At 52.7% G+C, this 21,026-nt stretch overlaps 1 protein-coding gene and 1 long non-coding RNA gene across 10 annotated transcripts in view; one reads left to right on the top strand and one right to left on the bottom strand.

The window, feature by feature from the left end:
- TRRAP (transformation/transcription domain associated protein) overlaps positions 1-21,026 on the top strand; it is a 90,526-nt gene that overhangs the window by 64,115 nt on the left and 5,385 nt on the right. For 6 of the 9 annotated variants that reach the window (XM_070780187.1, XM_070780188.1, XM_070780189.1 and 3 more), the window contains 13 exons: positions 171-283; positions 680-815; positions 3,596-3,787; positions 6,473-6,701; positions 7,306-7,571; positions 8,112-8,212; positions 11,199-11,400; positions 12,534-12,705; positions 14,066-14,149; positions 15,643-15,842; positions 16,579-16,840; positions 18,754-18,979; positions 19,671-19,888. In XM_070780187.1, the coding sequence (XP_070636288.1) occupies positions 171-283; positions 680-815; positions 3,596-3,787; positions 6,473-6,701; positions 7,306-7,571; positions 8,112-8,212; positions 11,199-11,400; positions 12,534-12,705; positions 14,066-14,149; positions 15,643-15,842; positions 16,579-16,840; positions 18,754-18,979; positions 19,671-19,888 (2,401 nt within the window). Of the gene's footprint in view, positions 1-170; positions 284-679; positions 816-3,595; positions 3,788-6,472; positions 6,702-7,305; positions 7,572-8,111; positions 8,213-11,198; positions 11,401-12,533; positions 12,706-14,058; positions 14,150-15,642; positions 15,843-16,578; positions 16,841-18,753; positions 18,980-19,670; positions 19,889-21,026 lie in introns of all 9 variants that reach the window. The other 3 variants (XM_070780191.1, XM_070780192.1, XM_070780190.1) reach the window with 3 other exon arrangements.
- On the bottom strand, positions 12,564-20,948 carry LOC139179766 (uncharacterized). The gene is made up of 3 exons (XR_011564125.1): positions 20,041-20,948; positions 14,066-19,927; positions 12,564-12,705 (listed from the first exon to the last, which is right to left on the bottom strand). It is a non-coding gene; the product is annotated as an uncharacterized lncRNA (long non-coding RNA).

The following is a 21,026-nucleotide window of genomic DNA, read 5'->3' as shown; positions in this document are numbered from 1 at the left end:
CGGGGCGGGGACTCAGGCGCCAGCTCGTTCACTCTCGTTCTCTGGGTGGAGATGCTGAGAGCCCGAAACGGGCCCGGGTCTGTGATCCGGTTTGCCCTAAGTAATTGAGCAGTGGTCGTGCAGCAGTTGCTAGGTAAGCAGCAGTTTGAAAGCATTATTAACTTTTACAGGCGCAAGAGTCGTATGAAAAGGCGATGGATAAAGCCAAGAAGGAACACGAGAGGAGCAACGCTTCCCCCGCCATTTTCCCAGAGTACCAGCTTTGGGAGGACCACTGGATCCGGTGAGCTGAGCGGGGACACAGCCAGGAGTCACTGCAGGGAGCCAGTGGAAAGTCTGAAATTTTCCCTGACAAGTATTTTTAGAAAGGGGCTCTGCTGCTCTCTTTATGGTCCCACGAAGAAAAGTACAAACAAAAATCGAGAAACAGCTATTAAAAGCTTGAGTACTTGAGTGTGTGTTGGAGAAAGTGACTGAGTCCTGCCTCTGCTGGCCCGGAGCTCTGCTCTGCTGTGGGGGTGCTGTTCTTGCTGCTCCATGGGGGCCCCTGCTTCAGTGCCTCGAGCACCGCAGCACCCCACAAAAGCCCACCCTTCTCTATTGGGGGAAACATTTTTTCCTTTCTGTGTAATGGAAGTAGCTTAAAATCACTGAGTTCCGGCCGATCCTTGGTCTCCAGGTGTTCTAAGGAGCTGAACCAATGGGAAGCCTTGACGGAGTACGGCCAGTCCAAAGGTCACATCAACCCTTACCTGGTCCTGGAGTGTGCTTGGCGGGTGTCCAACTGGACCGCCATGAAGGAGGCGCTGGTGCAGGTGAGGACCGTACCCCCCACACCGTGACCTGTCCACACTCAGGGTACAGTCTCTGCAGGCACAGGGACCATTTCTCCAAAGCCCCGAGTCTCGGGGGGTCTCCCTTCACTTGCATCACACGGGGTACCTTGGCAGATGCAAGATAGCTCCTGGGAAGTAAGAGTTACTTTTGGTTTTCACGAACATCTTTCCTGAGTCTGAGTTAAATGATAACTTGGTTTTAGTTCATCCTTCAGTTACAGGAAGTGTCAGGTGTGGAGACTCTGGACTCTGAGACACTGGGAAGAGCAGAGGCCGTTTTACCGGTGGATTTGGTTGGCAGAGGCGCTGCAGGTGTGAGTGTGGTGCAAGCGCGGGGCCGGGCTGTCAGTAAGCTTGTGGCATGAAAAGCAGTATCACGTTCAAAGCGTATCTTGTATCACAGAAGTGGTAACCGTGTCGTGTAGGTGAAGTCGAGCCCTTAACTTGGTTGAGCTGCACGTTTTTCAGAAGTTAAACTCCATCCGGAGGAGTTCAGTGCGAGGTGCAGGTCTCTCTCGCCCTGGGAGCCTCTGCGGGGCATCGGCAGCCGGGGTTGACGGCCCAGCTCTGCTGCCCGAGCCCACGTCCCTGCCAGCGCCTCGGCCTCTGCCGACGCAGCCGTGCCTGTGGCTCACTCCTCTCCCTCCTGTGTCTCTCTCCCCTGGCGCCCCTTTGCTGCTCAGGTTTTAACCTTTGCCCTGTGGTGTCTGTGTCACGGGGCTCAGGGGTTCGTACCACAGTCCTGCTCTCACCTTGCCCCTTGGCCTGGTGAGGGCGTACTTACAGGCACACCAGTGGTTTTCCTTTCTTGACGTGTAGGCTCAAAGCGCACGGAGGTTACAGGCCGTGTGTTTGAAAGGACTGACTTAAAACTTTACCTGTATTATGGCTCCCGTGCTTACTTCGCCACTGCTGCTGCTTTTGAACAAAATGTGGAAGGTGCAAGAACCGGAATAGCCACAAACCATTAACTACAGGGAGGTTATAGAGCCCAGGGTCTGGACTTTCAGGTTGGGATCGGGAAATGGCTCCTCTGATGCAGGGAGTTACTCTGAGAAGTAAACCAGTCACTATTTAAGTAAACAAAAATAGTTTACTGACAGGTTGCATTTACCATTGGTGGTTTTTTTTTTTAATTCATTTTTAATGTCCTTTTTTCTGATAAATATTGTGCTTTATTTTATATCAATATAAAAATATTTATAGCTCACTCTAGTGTTTCTTTTTCTCCTTTCTGAGGTCTTACTTAGCAGGATATGTGCAGTATCATACTGACCATAAGTCTGACAGATGAGTTTCTTGTTTTACAAGTTCTTGATTATTTTCCCCCAGTTTTAAGGCACTTACTGATTGGAAAAAGCTCAAAGTATATTAATGAGCACTATGGGTAATCTGCAGTAAATTAATTTCAAATGTTTTTGATAGTACTGAATTATTTACTTATTTACCAGTACTTCAAAAAAATCTTTCTCTTATATCTTACAATTATGCGGCTGCTTGCAGCAGTATATTTCTTGGTTCGATTTAATAAATGAGGTAATATTTTCAGCAGAGGAAAAATGAGATGCTTTTGTTCTTAATGTTCCAGAGAGTAGGTATGATTAAACAAGTCCTGTCTTAATTAGTGTTTAAGTCCAGAAAATGTGAGACGGAAGGTTGTGATCGTAAAGGACCCTGTAGGAAGCAGTTGTGTTCCCAAGTTTGCCTCCCTGAGTTTCTTCACGATTGGGTTACTGAGAAGCAGGAGGGGCCACGGACATGACTGTGCTCCAAGGTCAGATGTCACCAGACAAGGCCCGTGTCAGGTCAGCGTGTCGCTCTCACCATCACTGCTCTTGCCCTCTCCAGACTGAGAGCCACTCGGCTCTGATGTGTCATTTCCGTTGTCACTTCCAGAGGTGCTTCCGAATGAATATCTAACTGATCTTGTTACAGCAAGTCCTGTAAAATTTTTTCAAGAATATCTCTGTGTTCTTTCATCTTCTTATATACAAAGAGGTTATTTTTGAAAAGACTTTTTTTTATTTACAGTTTTTAAAATGCTGATAAGATGCGATGAGTTCTAACACCTTCTTTAGAAGGTGCTGAGCACACGCAGGGGCTTTCCAGGCACTTGTGGGGCCTCCGCCTGGGCTGAGGGGCAGACGTGATGCTGGGCTCCATCTGCTCATCAGGAGAACTGATAATCAGGACACGAGAGAGATCTGGGGAACATTTTGCAGTGGATAATAAATGTGGACTTAAGTGACCATAAAGTTTGTGAATGTTCACTCATATTCTTAGAAACCTGAATCGCTGTCTTCTGCTTCTGTATGTAATGTGGAGCAAGTTAGATTGATTTCTCAGGATAACAGTGTGAGTTGGAGACAATTCAGATTTATATGGATACTTACCAGAGTGGAGATGAGCACTTATTTAAGCCTTTTGAAATTCCCTGGCCGACTTTGAAGGTTTTTCGCCTGGTGTATCATAACAGAGTCTTATCAGTTTCCCCTTTTTGGAACTAAAAGTCATCTTAAAGCAAGGAGCTGGTGGCAAGGCTTTGTAGCCAGAGAGATTGGCCGCACTTTGGTGTTTGGAAAAGGAGAGTGTTCAGAAAAATATCTAATGCATTCTCTCTCCAGAGAAAACGAGTGTCTGTTTGTAGCTTAATTGCTCTTTACTGCTTTGCATAACTGGCTACCAAAAAGTTTGCTTTTTGACTCTGCGCTGAGAGGAAGTATACCCACTGCCTCCGTGTGATGCTCTTCCCCACCCAGGTAGAGGTGAGCTGTCCGAAGGAGATGGCCTGGAAGGTCAACATGTACCGCGGGTACCTGGCTATCTGCCACCCCGAGGAGCAGCAGCTGAGCTTCATCGAGCGCCTGGTGGAGATGGCCAGCAGCCTGGCCATCCGCGAGTGGCGGCGGCTGCCCCACGTGGTGTCGCACGTGCACACGCCCCTGCTGCAGGTGGGGCCCTCCCGGGGGGCGGAGGGAGCCTTCTCCAGGGGGGCCCTTCTCGGGGAGGGGGGCCTTCTCCAGGTGGGGCCCGTCCCCGGGGTGGGGGGCCTTTCTCCAGGGGAGAGCGGGGAGCCTTCTCCAGGATGGGCCCTTCCCATGGGGAGGAAGGAGCCTTCTCCAGGGGGGCCCTTCTCGGGGGAACAGGGGGGCCTTTCCCAGGGGGAGGAGGGAGCCTTCTCCAGGGGGGCCCTTCTCAGGGGGATTGGGGGCCTTCTCCAGGGGGTCCCTTCTCGGGGGGATGGGGGGCCTTCTCCAGGGGGGCCCCTTCCTGGGGGGAGGAGGGAGCCTTCTCTAGGGGGGCCCTTCTCAGGGGGATGGGGTCCTTCTCCAGGGGGTCCCTTCTCGGGGGGACGGGGTGCCTTCTCAGGGGCCCTTCTTGGGGGGATGGGGGAGCCCTTCTCCAGGGGGTCCCTCCCAGCAGAGCCCCTCCCGTTCAGGCTGAGGGCTGTGAGCGGAGCTGGATGGCAGAGGAAACTCCTTCCCCCCGTCCTCCCCCACCATTTGTACTCGGGCTTGGGGAGAGGACAGCTAGAGTCAGAAGGGAGAGGACTGAAACGTGGCTTCTGGTGTTCGGGGCGTCCAGGGGTTTTGGTGAAGGAAGGCCTCCCTCAGGGGTGACTGTGATGGTTTTCTTGCTTGAGGAGTATGCTCTGATGCCCACCGTGCCAGCCTCAGTGTGCTGCTGCTGTTCAGTCTGAGCAGGGCCTCTCCCTCTGAGACTCCAAGGCTGCAGTTAAGTAGCCTGCGCCTTGGTTTCTTTCTTTGTGTTCCATCCTCTCTGTTTCTGACTCGTTCAGCCACACGGGCCACCGGTCAGTGACTCCCCACAGCCCCCTTGTGCACACCGCCCCCTGCATGGAAATTCCTTCTTCCCATCCTCCCGGCCCCTGTGTGTGTGCACACGCACGTACATACGTGCAGATACACACACACACCCTGGGTCGTGCCAGCTCTTGGCCTCTTTCGTCTGGCGCAGAGCAGCTCCCAGTGTGGCTGAATGAGGGATAACTGTAGGCTGCCGTTTTAACAGTAGTTCACAATGCTCACACTTTTTTTCCTCTGGAAAGAGTAGTTCTGAGACTTAAAACTGCTACATTAATTTTTATAGTGTAGTTTTTTATAAGCTTTTAAAATTACGTAGTTATTAATATACTTAGATTATCTTGTCTTCATCATAGTGAACCAGAAGTTCATCAAAGCAGTTTTATCTCTTTGGTTTGATATTTTCCCTTTTCGTATCTATTATTTTGGGCTTGAAAGCAGTATATGTTCAGTAGAAACCATACTTCGAATCCTGGATCTGAATGTTTTTCCGGACCAACATGCGTGTACGATGCTCTCTGGTGCTGGGCGGTGGCGCCGAGCGTCAGCACCTGGTCAGCCACGAGATCCTGACGGCGGACAGCCCCCTGCTGACGGCCGTTCTGCTTTTCACTTTCATCATGTGAGAAAATCAGTGCTTCATCATTAAACAGGCCTTGTGTTAGGTAGTGTGAGTGTTCTTTGCACATTCAGGTCAGCTAAGCTAGACGTCTGGTAGGTTCGGTGTGTTAAACGCATTCTCAACTTCAGATATTTTCAACTTATGATGAGTGTGTTGGGACATGACACCATGGTAAGTTGAGGAAGCTCAGTGCTAAAAACTACTGAACCGTACGCCTGAAAGGGTGCTTTCAGTGATGTTTAAATTATACTTCGGTAAAGCTGTTACAGTACAAATACCCATTAGGGTTTCAGAAATCTGAGTGCAATTAACTAAACTTGAAGTATAGATACGGATGGAAAGTGTGAATTCTTGTAGACAATTTTTAAAATTAAGATCAAAACAAAAGGATACTGTGTCCTGAACTTGGTGCTGTGTTTGGGGGTTCAGACAATTCAGAGAGTTTAAAAACATTTCTTCTCAAAGAGTTAGGCTGAAGAGAGAGGGCATATCCGTAAGAAGCCAAGTTTTACGGGGGCGTCTGTGACTCGGTGCCATGTGAAGACAAACAGATAAACCCAAGATTCAGAGAAGGGAAGAATCGCTATGGGGAACAGAGTGTGAAATTAACAGTGGGAAAAGGCTCAGAGCTGCGCCCCAGCCCCCACCCCCAGCCGAGAGGGGCTCCAGAGGGCACCGCCCGTTTGCAGCCAGCAGCATGTGTTGGGTGTAAAGGGGGGGCGCCTGGACAGATGGGTAGGCGGGTGGTGAGAATACATGTGTCAGCCAGGAGAGAGCATCAGAGCCGTGTTCGAGATGATTGACGTGGCCCTGGGGTTCAGATGTTGACGGAGGAAAACTTGAGGGCAGGAGGCGTTGTCAAAGACCTACCGAGAGCCACACTCAGCGGGGGGCAGAGGGAGGGCAAAGGGATAGTTGTGGGGGCGGGAGGGGGCAGCGTGGACCCCGCTGTTCTTTAGGCTCCGGTGTCACGGCAGCCGGAGGCGGAGGTCTTAAGAGTGGGGGGGGTGGTATCCCGAGTCATGTGTGAGGCGTGGAATAAGTCAGATGCCGCATCTGAGTAAATCCCAGAGCATCCTCTTGAATCCTGGGCCCTTCACAGGAGACACTCCTGGTCAGCTCTGCTTTGCCTTCCTCATCCAATCCTTGCGCCCTGCTCACCGTGGAATCTCTCACCCTGGTCCCCTTAGGCAGCCCAGCAAATCATCGAACTTCAGGAAGCTGCTCAGATTAACGCAGGCTTGCAGCCCACCAACCTGGGGAGGAACAACAGCCTGCACGACATGAAGACGGTGGTGAAGACGTGGCGGAACCGGCTGCCCATCGTGTCGGACGACCTGTCCCACTGGAGCAGCGTGTTCATGTGGCGGCAGCATCATTACCAGGGTAAACCCACCTGGTCCGGCATGCCTCCACCATGTAATTTTCAGACACCCACTGTTCCGGTTTCATGTCTTGGCTGTTTTTCTGTTTGTTCTCTTTTTGTTTGTTTTTTCTTTTACCGAATCTTCTGTTTCTTGGCAGGTGTGGTAGAGGTGGTTGGTATGACGAGGGTAAAGATGAAGGTGGTGAAAGAGGGGAAGAATTTCCCTCCTTGCTCCCTTTCTCCACCCGGGACAGACTTGCTGCCACACAGCTGCCTGCTGGCCCCAGGGGCGTGGACTAGTGGGATCAGAGCTCTGGGTCTTGGCCCTTTGTTCTGAAGGCCCCCCACTCCTAAGACCTGCCCTCGGGGGGCCGGGTGGAGCCTTGCGCAGCTTCCCTGGGCCCCTCTGCTGCTCTCCCTACACCTGCCAGGCCTCTTTTTATCCAGAGCAGCCTTGGCCAAGAGGGTAGCTCTCCACCGGGGAGTTGGTGCTTCTTAGATCATCCCTTTGATGCAAACGCGAGGCAGAGTAACGCGGGCTGATCACAGAGCTTCCCATGTTCATAAGCCGCCCTGTGTGTGTGTTTCATTTTTTATTTAAGCCTTAAACTGAGAAATGTCTGATGTGGACTGAAATGTCACTTCTTTCCTCTCCAGCTATTGTAACTGCATATGAAAACAGTTCTCAGCACGACCCAAGTTCAAACAATGCTATGCTTGGGGTTCACGCGTCGGCTTCAGCGATTATCCAATATGGAAAAATTGCCCGGAAGCAGGGCCTGGTCAATGTGGCTCTGGATATATTAAGTCGTATCCACACCATTCCAACTGTCCCTATTGTGGATTGCTTCCAGAAGATTCGGCAGCAGGTCAAATGCTACCTCCAGCTGGCAGGCGTCATGGGCAAGAACGAGTGTATGCAGGTAGGGTGCCAGGTGGACCCAGTGCCCGTCCTTGCCCTGGCAGTGAGGGTCCCTGGGCCAGCTCCTGCCTCAGACAACAGGAAAAGGGACTGGAGCGCTGTGGGACTCTTGGTCTCAGGGAGCAGTTCTGCCAGAACGAGAAGGGGACAGGAAGCCACTCGAGTATTTGAATTATATGCCACGGTCTCTAATCTGCCATATTCTTGGGTAATATAGAACGAAAACTAAAAATTGCAGGACTGTGGGGGCATATGTAGATTTGGGCTATCTATGTTCAGAGGGAAATTAACAATGAAACTGACAAGATATCTAAAGCTTTGGAAAAAATAATACCATTAAGGTGTCTGGAACTGAATTTGTGTTTAGTGATTCAGTTTAAATACTCCTTGTCAGTCAATAAATATTCTAGGTAGGCACGCCTCATCAGTTTAAAATACATTTGTCAGTGACCTTTAGGACTTAACTGCCTGGATCAATATTTTAATGAGGTTTTCAATGAGTGTCTAGCAAATTCAAGAACCTTTCTGTTTTTACAAACAGGGCCTTGAAGTTATTGAATCTACAAACTTAAAATACTTCACGAAAGAGATGACGGCTGAATTTTATGCACTGAAGGGGATGTTCTTGGCTCAGATTAACAAGTATGTATGTTATATAGGTGGCGGGTGAGAGAAAGACTCATCAGATTATTTAAATAATTGTTTGTAACTTAAAAAGCAATGTGAAGATGAAGCTAGAAATTGACATGAGTTGGCATCAGTCATCAGACATGGTGTTCAGCTTTTGTATCTAGGAAAGTAGTAACTTGCAGCAGGATCAGAAAGCTGGCTTGAGTGTGGTACTTTTTAGCTATGAGTTGCTTGACCATGGAACTGCCAATAATGGTTTCATTGCCCCATTTTCTCAGCGTGCTGTCTTGGAAACAGAGTTGATTCCTTTTATGGAGGTGATTCTTGCTTTAGAGGAGGGGTCAGTCAACTGGAAAACACTGTGGTGGGTCCTCAAAAAACTGTAAACGAAGAATTATGTCCTAGCAATTCCACTCCTAGGTATTTATGGAAAAGAGTTGAAAACAGGAGCTCAAACAGGTAGTCGTTCATGAAGGTTCACAGAGTTCTGTTTACAGTAGCAGAATATTGAAACTACTCAAATGACTGGATAAGCAAAATGTGGTGTGTACAAACAGTAGAATATTATAAGAATGAAGTGGTATTTTCTTTAATATGTTGCTGTGCTTAGTCACTCAGTCTTGTCCAACTCTTTGAGACCCCATGGACTGTAGCCCGCCAGGCTCCTCTGTCCATGAGGATTCTCCAGGCAAGAACACTGGAGTGGGTTGCCATGCCCTCCTCCAGGGGATCTTCCCAACCCAGGTATCGAACCCACGTCTCTGGCATTGCAGGCGGATTCTTTATCGTCTGAGCTACCAGGAAATAAGTAACTTTTATTTACTAGTAAGAATTAAAAGCCTTTTTTAACAGGAAGTTACCCCTTGGATGACCTGAAAATTCCATGCTCCATCATGAGCAGAGGGGGCCAGGCTTTCTGTGGTGAGCAGTTTGTGTGATGAAGAACATTGCTGAATTCTCTTCTGAAATCTTTGATCCAGGAATTCAACCATATGTGGAATTCAGGAATTCAGGCTTATATGTGGACAGACATGAGTTTTATAATGAAAGCTCAAGCACAGAATAATAAAAAATACAACCATGATTTTTAAAACTGTAGGATATTCCATTTCAAAGATGCTATGGCTATGGTAGTCTAATATTTTTCTTATCTGTTGAAACTCTTGTTATATGAAAATTACTTAAAATAAGGCTGGTAAATCTGAATTCATATAGCAGATCTATGACATTTTAGTCAATAATTTATTTCATGCTTTGAAAATATTACCTTCGTTAGAAGTGTGTTTAATATTTTTTCTTTCCACGTTTATGAATTCCCTATTAAGTTTTACCTAATCCAATCTGATGCTTAAATGATTTTAAATGTCAACAATATAAAAATATAGCTAACATTTTTCTAAATGATTAAAGCTTTGCACCCCTTCATTTTGGGTTTCGCTAGTGGTTCAGATGGTAAAGAATCTGCCTACAATGCAGGAGACCCAGGCTTGATCCCTGGGTCGGGAAGATCCCCTTGAGGAGGAAATGGCAACCCACTCCAGTATTCTTGCCTAGAGAATTCCATGGACAGAGGAGCCTGGCGGGCTACAGTCCATGGGGTTGCAAAGAGCTGGACATGACTGAGTGACTAACACACACACATTCTCTTTCGTTTAATTATTAAATCAGTCCTTGCAGTTCTCCTGCACACCTCTCAAACATACCCACCCCACATGCACTTGGACTGCCTTAGTTCAAGCCTCCTGCCTCCCTCCAGTTTCTTCGCTCTCCCACACATTCTCAACATGGTCACGAAGTAGTCAGATTTGTGTCTCAGAAGGATCACCCCACTTTTCTGCTCAAAACCCTGCCCTGGCTCCTCACCACGCCCTGGTCTCACTTTTGTGAGCACGGTGGCCCTCAGTGATCTGGCGCACACCCACCTCTCCTGCACATCTCCCATCAGAGTGCTTCACACTAAACTAACCGGCTGTGAGAACTCTCTGCAGGACTCTGCACGGCCCCCCTTTCCTCGTTACCATCCTTTCATCCTGAGCTCTGGTGAACTCCATCATCCTTCACAACCCAGCTCAAACATGACTTCTTCCCTAAGGCCTTCTTAAGCCCATCCAACTCCGAAATTACCCACTCCCTCTTCTAAATCTCATAGCACACCTTTTACTTACCACTTGTGTTGTAACTGTTCGTTTCTGTGCTTGCCTTTTCTATATCACTGTAAACCTTTTGAGACCATTAAAGCAGTTTTGTGTTCGTTAAACCAAATTGTCTTTGCTTCAACAATCTAAGTAATTGGGAGCAGGGATGGGATGTTTCCAGGGTGATCCACAGTGGCCGAGATGCTGCTGCTTCTTCAACAGCAGACATAAACCTCATGTTTCTTTAATCACAGGGATCACCAGACCCTCTTGGATTAGCATACATAACACAGCTCTTAAATATGGGTTGAGTATTTCTGACTTGGTGCAAGATATGTACATTATGTTTTACTTTAAACCTTTTGGCAGAGGTGGTGGTTTAGTTGCAAAGTCATGTCTGACTCTCTTGTGACCTCATGGACCGTAGCCTGCCAGGCTCCTCTGTCCATGGGATTTCCCAGGCAAGGATACTGGAGTGGGCTGCCATCTCCTTCTCTAGGGAGTGAAGTGTTGACATGAACGTCAGCATGGATGAACCTCAGAAACACTGAGGCTGATTGAAAGAGTCTAGACACAAAAAGTCGCCGTCTGTGGGTCCATTAATGTGAGATGTGCGGTAGTCAGTCCACAGAGGCAGAGCAGCAGTAACTCCATGGGTGGCCACCGGGGCTGGGGGTTGGGGGCAGTGGGGAGTGGTGCTTCTTGGTTCGGGGTTTCCTTGGGGTGATGACAATGTTCGCAGCCTCCGTAGAGGTGGTGGTCACAGAGCATTTTAAATGTACCAGCTGCCCCCGAATTGGTCACTTCACGACGGTTGGTTTTCTGTCCCGCGGTGTTCACGGTCTCAATTTGTGTCCTCCCAGGTCTGAGGAAGCGAACAAAGCGTTCTCTGCAGCCGTGCAGATGCACGACGTGCTGGTGAAAGCCTGGGCCATGTGGGGTGACTACCTGGAGAACATCTTCGTCAAGGAGCGGCAGCTGCATCTCGGGGTGTCCGCCATCACCTGCTACCTGCACGCGTGCCGGCACCAGAACGAGAGCAAGTCGAGGAAGTACCTGGCCAAGGTGAGGCCAGAGGAACTCGCTTTGACCAGAGACCTTCCTGGGAACCTTTAGTTTGGATGGAAGCTCAGCGACCTCCTGGTCCCTGCTGGGCATGAGGCAGCACACAGAGTCTGTAGGTTCTATTTAAAGCTGGAAAGTGGAGGCCTGGACATTCTTGGGGTCAGAGGACTTCTTAGCCGCAAAATGGAACCTGGAGTGCGGGTGGGTCTTAGAGCTCAGGTCTGGTGTGGCTGTGGGCCTCCCGCTGGACGGGGATTCCTGCAGACTGCGAGGGCTCTGCCAGGAGCGCACCCTGCCGCGCGCCTCAGGCTCTGACCTCTCGCTCCCAGGGCCGTGCACACAGGCTGGAGCCAGTCTGTGTGATGCTGAGGCCCTGGGTTCCTGTAGGGTGAGGTCGTCCCGTGGTACCCCACTGCAGCGCTGGGCACAGGGCTGTATCCACGTGTGCCTAGTGGATGGCTGCTTGAGCCTGAGCACCCTCCTAGCGTGCACCCTCTTGGCTTCCCTGGGAAACACATCCGTACAACCCAGAATCCGTTCTTGCAGATAACTTAAGAATAGATTGTTCCGCTTACTTTGTCCAATAAAGGTGAGGAGTTTTTAGAATTCCTTGGTCTAACGTCAGAGTTTGGACTGAACATCCCAAGTGGTGAAAGCCGACTGCGGACACAGGCCGGCTGTAGTCATGCCGAGGAGCCGCTGCACGGCCAGCTCTGGGTGTGCTTTCCTGTGGATGAGATGGTTTCAGAGTCTCCTGACGGCAGACTGCCAGCGGGGCCTCGCACTAGGGTGGTGGTGGTCACCTGAGATCTGAGCAGAAGTCCATTTTGTTCTGGGGAGATCACAAGTGTGGGTAACAGACTGGAGCCCGTGGGGTCCACATGACCACCGCTAGCCAGCTGACCAGGTCAGTTAGTAGTTGGCATTAAAGCTAAACCTTGACGAAAACTGTATTTATATTCTCAGCGTCATCTATCTGTAAGCTCTATTAAGTTTCATCATACAGTTGGGCCTTTTGTCCATGTTTCCCATGATGCCAGGAAAGGTGCCTTGTGTGGCAGTTTAATGTCGGGAACGCCCCTGACCGGAACCGGAGACTTTGGCTCAGCTCCCTGACTGCCCTTCTGTCTTAGGTGCTGTGGCTCCTGAGTTTTGACGATGACAAGAACACCCTGGCAGATGCCGTGGACAAGTACTGCATCGGCGTGCCGCCCATCCAGTGGCTGGCCTGGATCCCGCAGCTGCTCACCTGTCTGGTCGGCTCCGAGGGAAAGCTGCTTTTGAACCTGATTAGCCAGGTGGGACCTGCAGGGCCTCTTTGGTCACAAGGTGTTTTCCCTTCACATCCTTTTTTCCAAGAAAGAAAATGTGCACCCTCAGAGTTTTGAAACTAAGATGGATGGGCAGGCGTGCGCAGTTAGCTGTCACCTGACGTAAAGCAGAGGGGACAGTAGTTGCAGAGCACCGCGGGGTTGGCGGGCAGTGGTCTGCTGGACTTATGGCGTCAGGATGCTGACTTCTTCTCTTACACACGTTGCCACGTAAGATACACATAAAGTACGCCTTCCGTTAAAATGCAGGGTCCCTGGCGAGCACTCGGGTTACTGACCAGGCGCGGGTGCCTGGTCAGTGCCCACGGCTGACTCCCCTTCACGGGCTGGACCGGGAGCTCTGAGCCCCAGAAGAAAGCTTGGCAGGCTGTGGGTCTGTTGCTCTTGGCCCAGCTGCCCAGCCGCGCTGTTGGAGGCTCACAGTCGTGTGCACTGGGGCAGGCTCGGGGGATTGGGCCTGTAGAAAGGCTGTCATGACCCGTGTTTGAGGTCTGCTCCAGATTATCCTCCTCTTGCGCAAAGGCCGAGAGGCAGGGGAGGGCCCTGAGCAGGGGACATGTGGATACCGTTTGGTCTGGGATTGGTGCCTTTGATGGCGTTTGTTTTATCAAGTTACAGAGTCCTGTATGTAGCCTCTCACACGTGAACCTGTAACCAAGCACCCGGGGCATGCTGCTCGCTCGCTGCTCATGCACAGCATCTACACGGCACCCAGAAGTGGTTTCATTCTTCCTTGAGCGCTTGCGGCTGTGGTCCTGGGTACTGGTACTTCACCTGGAGTTGATCTGTCAAAGACGTAGATTCTGTTTGGTATCATCATTCACTGGACATCTCTTAACATACATTAGCCAGCCTTCCTGCAGCCAGTGGCCAAGCTGGGTAACGTCTGCTCAGCCCTTCTGAAGAAGCCGTAGAACTCTAGTTGACCAAAACTGGCATTTCTTACCTAAAAGAAAAAGGCCAGTCCCCTGCGTCCTACAGTTACACAGAGTGAAGTGACTCGCCAGGGAGCCCCTTCGTCAGCCTGCTCTCAGTTCTGGTGAATGAAGACGGCTGGCATTTTGTGTTCTCTGTCACTGGCCTGAGAGGCAGGCACCTGAGTGTCTGCCCCCTCAGGTTAGATCAGATGACAAGTGAGGTTGCTCTGCCAGGAGGAGTCTTGGGTGGGTGAGACTGATGGAATACACCAGGCTGCTCTTGCCTGGGTCTTTTCTGGCTAAACTGGACGTTGGGCTTGCTATTCAGTCCGGCCTCCTGTCTGTGCTAAGTCAGTGGTGCCGGCCAGGTGCGGGCCCCTTCCCACTCACGACTGACTCTCTCTGAGCAGGTGGGACGCGTGTATCCCCAGGCTGTATACTTCCCCATCCGGACCCTGTACCTGACGCTGAAGATAGAGCAGCGGGAGCGCTACAAGAGCGGTACGTCTCCTGGGGGCAGCGGCCAGGCCGTGGGGCGGGTCCCCAGGGCGTCCGGGTTCCCACTGTCACCAGCACACGCCCCGGCAGCTCCCCTCCAGCCCGCGGGCCCGTCTGTGTTCAGATGCTGGGAGGACACCGGGGTGGGAAGACGAAACCTGACCTCCCGGGGGCTGCTGGTTCCCCTTCTCCGTAGTGTGACAAGGTGTTCATCCACTCCAGTGATCTCATCCATAAGTAGGAGAAAATATGTGAAACCCAGGGCCTCAGTGGTAAAGAATCTGCCTGCCAAGACAGGAGCTGTGGGTTCGATCCCTGGGTCGGGAAGATGCCCTGGAGGAGGAAATGGCAACCCACTCCAGTATTCTTGTCTGGGAAATCTACAGACAGAGGAACCTGGCTACAGTCCATGGGGTTACAAAGAGTGGACACAACTGAGTGACTAAACAAAAAACAAAAGTTGAACTTAACTCATTAGTTATAAACGCGTTCTGATAAATAGCACAGATGCCACTTACTGTGTTACAAGGAATCACACCTTCAGCTGCCAGAAGAATCCGCACAGAAAGCAGTCTTACCTGGGCCTTCTCTGGTGGTCCAGAGGTTAGGGCTTCGAGCTCCCAACGCAGGGGTCACGGGTTCGATCCCTGGCCAGGGAACTAAGATCCCATTTCCACACAGTATAGCCTAAAGAAAAAGAAAAAAATCAGTCTTAACCAAAGGTAAAAACTTATTCACAATAGGTTTTTAATCTGTAACGATTACTGTGGTACGTAGAGAAATAACCTACTTAATGGTTTCAGTTACCCACTAAGCATGGTGCTCTGTAAACAGTCAAAGCACCGCTTACTTGCTGTGTCTTTAATACGTAGACACACTCACTGCGAGGCCAGAGCCTTTCCAGGAAGGTGACTCCCTCCTCCCGACGGTGGTGGCAGCTCCCGGTCCTCTGTAGGGTGGGTCTTCGTGCCAACCTCCTGGCTGGCTAGGTGGATTGGAGTTTGGGTCAATTGAAAGTTAAGGGTTTTTGTTCTAAGTGAGTTGAAGCTTTAAAAAAATGAGCATCAGGGGTTCTGTAGCTTTTCTTACGAAGCAGCGAGCTTTGTTTTTAACGTCATTTGTATTTGTGGTTTGGCTTTCCTTGATGAAAGCACACTTCTAGATTCTCAGAGCTAATACAAAGAATGAATTGTGAAATATTTTGCCAGACCTTAAAAAAAAAAAACTCAGACTCCCACTGCAGTTAGAGGGAGTCCAGGGAGCCTGCGCCCCCCACCTGGACTGCGGTCACACGCCCGCCTCGCGCCCTCACCCGTGCGCCTTCTGCTTGCACTGCGCCCCGGGACAGGGCACCTGCCTCGCAGCCCCGGGAGGCCCCCGGGGTGTGTCCCGCGCCGGCAGGAACCAGCGTTCCTCTGGCCGGGGGGTCCTCGGAGCGCCGGCTCTCCCGTCGGTCAGTTCGGCGCTGACATCGGCGTTGTGTGTGTTGCTCTCAGATTCTGGACAGCAGCAGCCAAGTTCAGTGGGTAACCAGTCCCATTCTGCATCAGATCCAGGGCCCATAAGAGCCACGGCCCCCATGTGGCGCTGCAGCCGTATCATGCACATGCAGCGGGAGCTGCACCCGACGCTGCTGTCTTCCCTGGAAGGCATCGTCGACCAGATGGTCTGGTTCCGGGAGAACTGGCACGAGGAGGTACGCGGCGGGTCTGTGTGCCGCGGAGGGCGTGGGTCTGGGTGCCCTCGCAGATGCGGCCTGTCCACACGAGCTCCCCGCTCGTGTGTGTCTGTGGGTGGACTGGCTGATGGAGCCGCAGAGTCTCCACGTCTGCACCCTGGTGCTGTCGTCACCGCCGAAGCAGAAAACTTGAAACGAAGGCGACATCAAGGAAGCCATTGCTGCCCTTAAAATGCTTCTTTTGTTCACTTGTCCGAATCTAACTGCTGAAATCCCACCACTGGCCAAGGAGCAGTGGGGTGGGCAAAGGTCATCTCGGGGGTCATCATCTCCAGGGGCCAGAGCTGGTTCTCAGGCCGCCTCCTCAGTGGCGGTGATAAGTAATCAGCGTTTGTTGTCTGGTTGGCCGCGAGGCCCCCTCGTTAGTGCTGTGTTACTCTGTGTGTGTGCACAGCACACGGATGTGATCTGAAATAGGCTTTTCCTTGAACAACAGAAGGGTGTGTGCGCGATGCAAAGGGTGGGGTTGTGGGTCTTTTTCTTCTGTTAACGTTTGGGATGCTGTTCCTTGCTGTTGAGAACGCAGCTCATGGCGTGAGCGTCCAGGGTACCCCCCACCCTGGTTCTGCACACTCTGGCGCCCCGAGAGCTTTGTCCGTGGTGGGGCCGGCTGGGTGGGTGCCCAGTGGGTAGGGGGCAGCTTGCTCGAGTGCAGAGCTCTGTTGCGCGAGCCCACCGTGTCTCTGTCCCCCAGGTCCTCAGGCAGCTCCAGCAGGGCCTGGCCAAGTGCTACTCCGTAGCGTTTGAGAAGAGCGGAGCGGTGTCGGACGCCAAGATCACGCCGCACACCCTCAACTTCGTCAAGAAGCTGGTGAGCACGTTCGGGGTGGGCCTGGAGAACGTGTCCAACGTCTCCACGATGTTCTCCAGCGCCGCCTCCGAGTCCCTGGCCCGGCGCGCCCAGGCCACCGCCCAGGACCCCGTCTTCCAGAAGCTGAAGGGCCAGTTCACCACCGGTGAGTCCCAACCCGGGGAAGCGGCCCCTCACCCTGCTCCTCGGTCCTGCCCATCCCAGTTAACCGCCTCCGTTGCTTTTCTGGAACGCAGCACAGGGTGGGCAGGTTAGACTGTAAGCAAACAGGACACTCCCCTGCCCCGAGATTGCATGGCCTTCCCTCCAGGGGAAAAGTCAAAGAATCGGAGCCGGGGTAGACACAGGGATTTAGGACGCAGTCCTGCTGCCTGCCAGGTTTTTGTGGAAGATTGCTGGCTCCGCGGTGACGGGCAGGGATCCCCCTGGTGGTGGCTCTGGTGTCAGGACTGGGAGGGGACTCTCGCGTTTCCTGGACCCACGGGAGCACGGATCCAGCCCCACCTCTCTGTGTGACCCCTTGGTGCCCCTCACTCAGCCCGAGTCCCTGTCGGGGACCCCCGGGCACACACAGGCCAGGCTGCGCCCCCTGGAGCTGGAGCGCGTGTGGTCTCTTCCTCACAGCAAACGGAGGTGTCTGAGATGGAAGTCTTGTGGACACCATCCTATACTACTGAGAAGAAGTGATACTAAGTGCATCTGTATCTACACCCAAATGTAGTCTGAAATAGAGCCTTAAAGGTGGAACACATCTGGATTCTGATGTGAAAAAATGACAGGCGCTAAAACCTGGAAGAGGGCCAGCCTCGAGGCGCTGACCCACCACCAGCTGCAGTGAGCGTCAGATGCCCTCATCGAGCCCCTCTGGCCACACACCCCAGGGGCCGACCCTGTGTCCATCCTGGGTTCTGGTCTGGAGAGTGCAGGAGGGTTGCCCCTCCGCCCACAGCAGCATCGCAGCCCTGGCTCCAGCTCCACGTCTGTGAGCACGGGGGAAGGCAGCTCCGGAGAGTCGGTCTGGAGACGGAAGACTGACCCACGTGGGAACGCTGTGCCGAGCGCTGACGGCCGCTTTGTGGCGACAGCCCCAAACGCGAGTCCCCCAGATGCCCCTCCAAGGAGAAGGGACACGCAGTGTGGCTCTTCCACGCTCATAAAGCAGATGAAGAGGCGTTAACTGACACACACGGCAACTTGGATGAACTTCAGAGAAATTATGCTGAATGCAGAAGGCCGCTCTCAGCAGGATTCCTGCCACGCACTTCTAAATCATGAAGCCTTTGTGAGGTCACGATGGAGAACAGACCAGCAGTGGCCAGGCGTCGGGTGTGGGGGAGGCGGGCATGGCTCAGAGCTGGGGGACGGGGGCCTCCTGGATACACAGCGGGGCGCCCCCCACGCGTCTCACGGATGCACACGTGCACACAGAACACGCACAGGTCACGTGTCTGAATCAGCCCCGTGGGTTGTGCCAGTGCCTTGGTTTTGGGAAGGGGTGTGTGGCCCTCCCTGTTAGGTTTCTTGGTGCTCCTGTGAATATTTATTTCAAGATAAAAGTTAACAGCAAATAGAAACCCGTTCCATGAAGACCAGGCCAGGCCTTGATAACAGCTTCCTGCCCCCGAGTTGAGAAGGTGCACAGCCCCGTGTCCCAGTGGACGAAGACCTGCCTCCCCCGTGTTCACCTCGCTAGTCACAGGACCGCACGTGAGATGGTAAAGGAAAGCCGGAGAAACGCCGTGAGGAAAAACCCCACGAGAGAAGTGCATCGACTGTCGTGAAACTGATGACACGCATGCACAGTTAAACTCACACGTGGGCATGACGAGTGGAGTTGTGGGAGCAGCTGTGTGTCAGGCCCAGAGCTCCGCGCCGTTTATTCCAGTCGGCATTTTTATGTGCTGTTTATTGGAGTCCTGCCCCTCACAGCACTTCATTACAGACTAGATAGAAAACGCGCCTGTTTCCTCCCTGGGCCGTGCCGGAGTCGTAGTTGTACAGTGAATTGAAAATCACCCAGGTGACTGAAATGTTTCTTAATCATATTCTGTTTTGCAGATTTTGACTTCAGTGTTCCAGGATCCATGAAGCTTCACAATCTGATTTCCAAACTGAAAAAGTGGATCAAAATCCTGGAGGCTAAAACCAAGCAGCTTCCAAAATTCTTCCTCATTGAGGAGAAGTGCCGGTTTCTGAGCAACTTCTCGGCACAGACGGCCGAGGTGGAAATTCCCGGGGAGTTTCTGATGCCAAAGCCGACACATTACTACATCAAGATTGCTCGGTGAGTGCGCCTGGCCGGCCTGGGGTCACCAACGCCTTCCCCCGGGAGAGGCCCGGGAGATGATCCAGGGAGACCAGTCAGCGGTTCACACTGTGATTCCCTCCCTTCTGCCCCCGGGAGAGGACACGGGACTGCCCTCAGATTGGAGTCTTTGGGCACCTTTCACGTGTCCAGGCGAACCCATGAGTTCCGTGTTTTGTCTGAGTCAAGCTTGTGTTTGCTCTCAAAAGAACCCTTTCTGAATGCTTGTAGAACTTGACAAAGCAGAGTTTTGCAGTGTTTTATATACTCTGAAAGCACAGTATTCAAAACAGAATCAAATGATGTTAAAAATTTTTTAGAGCAAAGCGAGTTGCATCCCATTTAAAACGTAAAGCGAGCTGGGAACTGGCCTTAACAGGGCCCTCCAAGTCGGACCCTGCCGCTCCCCTCCACCGTCGGCCCCAAGGTTGTGCGGGCCCCACACCGCCCCTCCGCTGTGAGCCCCGAGGGTGCACAGGCCCCAGGCCGGCTCATCAGCAGCGGATCCTCTGTCCCAAGGGCCCAGGCCCTCCCACTTCTGGGGTCCCTGGTGTCCTCTGACTCCGGAGGCCAGACCCTCGGCGCAACTGGTCGTCTGGGAAGCTCTGCTCTCAAAGCAGAGGGGCGGAGTGGGCGCGTGGCGTGGTGTCAGCGCCCGCGGTCTTGGCAGGTTCATGCCCCGGGTGGAGATCGTGCAGAAGCACAACACGGCGGCCAGGAGGCTCTATATCCGCGGGCACAACGGCAAGATCTACCCATACCTGGTCATGAACGACGCCTGCCTGACCGAGTCACGGCGGGAGGAGCGCGTGCTGCAGCTGCTGCGCCTGCTCAACCCCTGCCTGGAGAAGCGGAAGGAGACCACCAAGAGGCACCTGTTCTTCACAGGTACGTGCACGGCCGCCGCCAGGTATGCCCTGCTGGCGCCTCTGGGTACGCCCTGGTGGTGCCTCCGGGTACACCCTGGTGGTGCCTCCGGGCATGCACGCAGCCACCTCTGGGTACGCCCTGGTGGCGCCTCCGGGTATGCACGCAGCCACCTCTGGGTACGCCCTGGTGGTGCCTCCGGGTATGCACGCGGCCACCTCTGGGTACGCCCTGGTGGCGCCTCCGGGTATGCACGCGGCCACCTCTGGGTACGCCCTGGTGGCGCCTCCGGGTATGCACGCAGCCACCTCTGGGTACACCCTGGTGGCGCACAGCCCCTGCAGGACACGCGCCTGACCAGCACCCACCTGGAGAAGCAGGCCCCGACCGGGCGCACAGCTGTCTCCACTCGCCCATGAGCCTGCCCAAGCTCTGGTGACGTTGGCTGAGCAGGTGGCATGCTCCACATGGTTTTTAAGCACAGTCTTTGATCTCTTCTTGGACTTCTATGGTGGCTCAGCTGGTAAAGAATTCCCCTGCAGTGCAGGAGACCCTGGTTCAATCCCTGGTTTGGGAAGATTCCCTGGAGAAGGGAACAGCCACCCACTCTGGTATTCTGGCCTGGAGAATTTCACGGATTGTATAATCTATGGGATCACAAAGAGTCGGACACGACTGAGCGACTTTTACTTTCACTTCTTGATCTGCTCTGGGCACCACCTGAGGCGCCCGCCTTGGAGTCGAGGAGCCCCAGGAAGGCCCCTGACATCTCATTGAGGCGGCACCCAGCAACCTCGGGTGAGGTCTTTACAGAACCAAGTGGTGGTGGGTGAATCGTGAACCTGTCACGTGGGGCGGGGCGGTGCCTGTGGCTCCCCAGCCCCAGAGAGAACAGTGGTCACCCTTCATGTTGACCCGGGTTTGGAGTCCGTTGCCGTGCGTGGTGTCTGGTCCTGTTCGGAGCTCTCTGATGGCTGAGCTGTGATCCAGCCTCTTCTTTTATTTTTAAACTTTACAATATTGTATTAGTTTTGCCAAATATCGAAATGAATCTGCCACAGGTATACCCACGTTCCCCATCCTGAACCCTCCTCCCTCCTCCCTCCCCTACCCTCCCTCTGGGTCGTCCCAGTGCACCAGCCCCAAGCATCCAGTACCG

This window comes from Bos indicus, chromosome 25 (genome assembly GCF_029378745.1).
Source record: "Bos indicus isolate NIAB-ARS_2022 breed Sahiwal x Tharparkar chromosome 25, NIAB-ARS_B.indTharparkar_mat_pri_1.0, whole genome shotgun sequence".
Classification (NCBI taxonomy): Eukaryota; Metazoa; Chordata; class Mammalia; order Artiodactyla; family Bovidae; genus Bos; species Bos indicus.
Note: the sequence above shows the minus strand (reverse complement) of the source record. Positions and strands in the feature narration are given on the sequence as shown.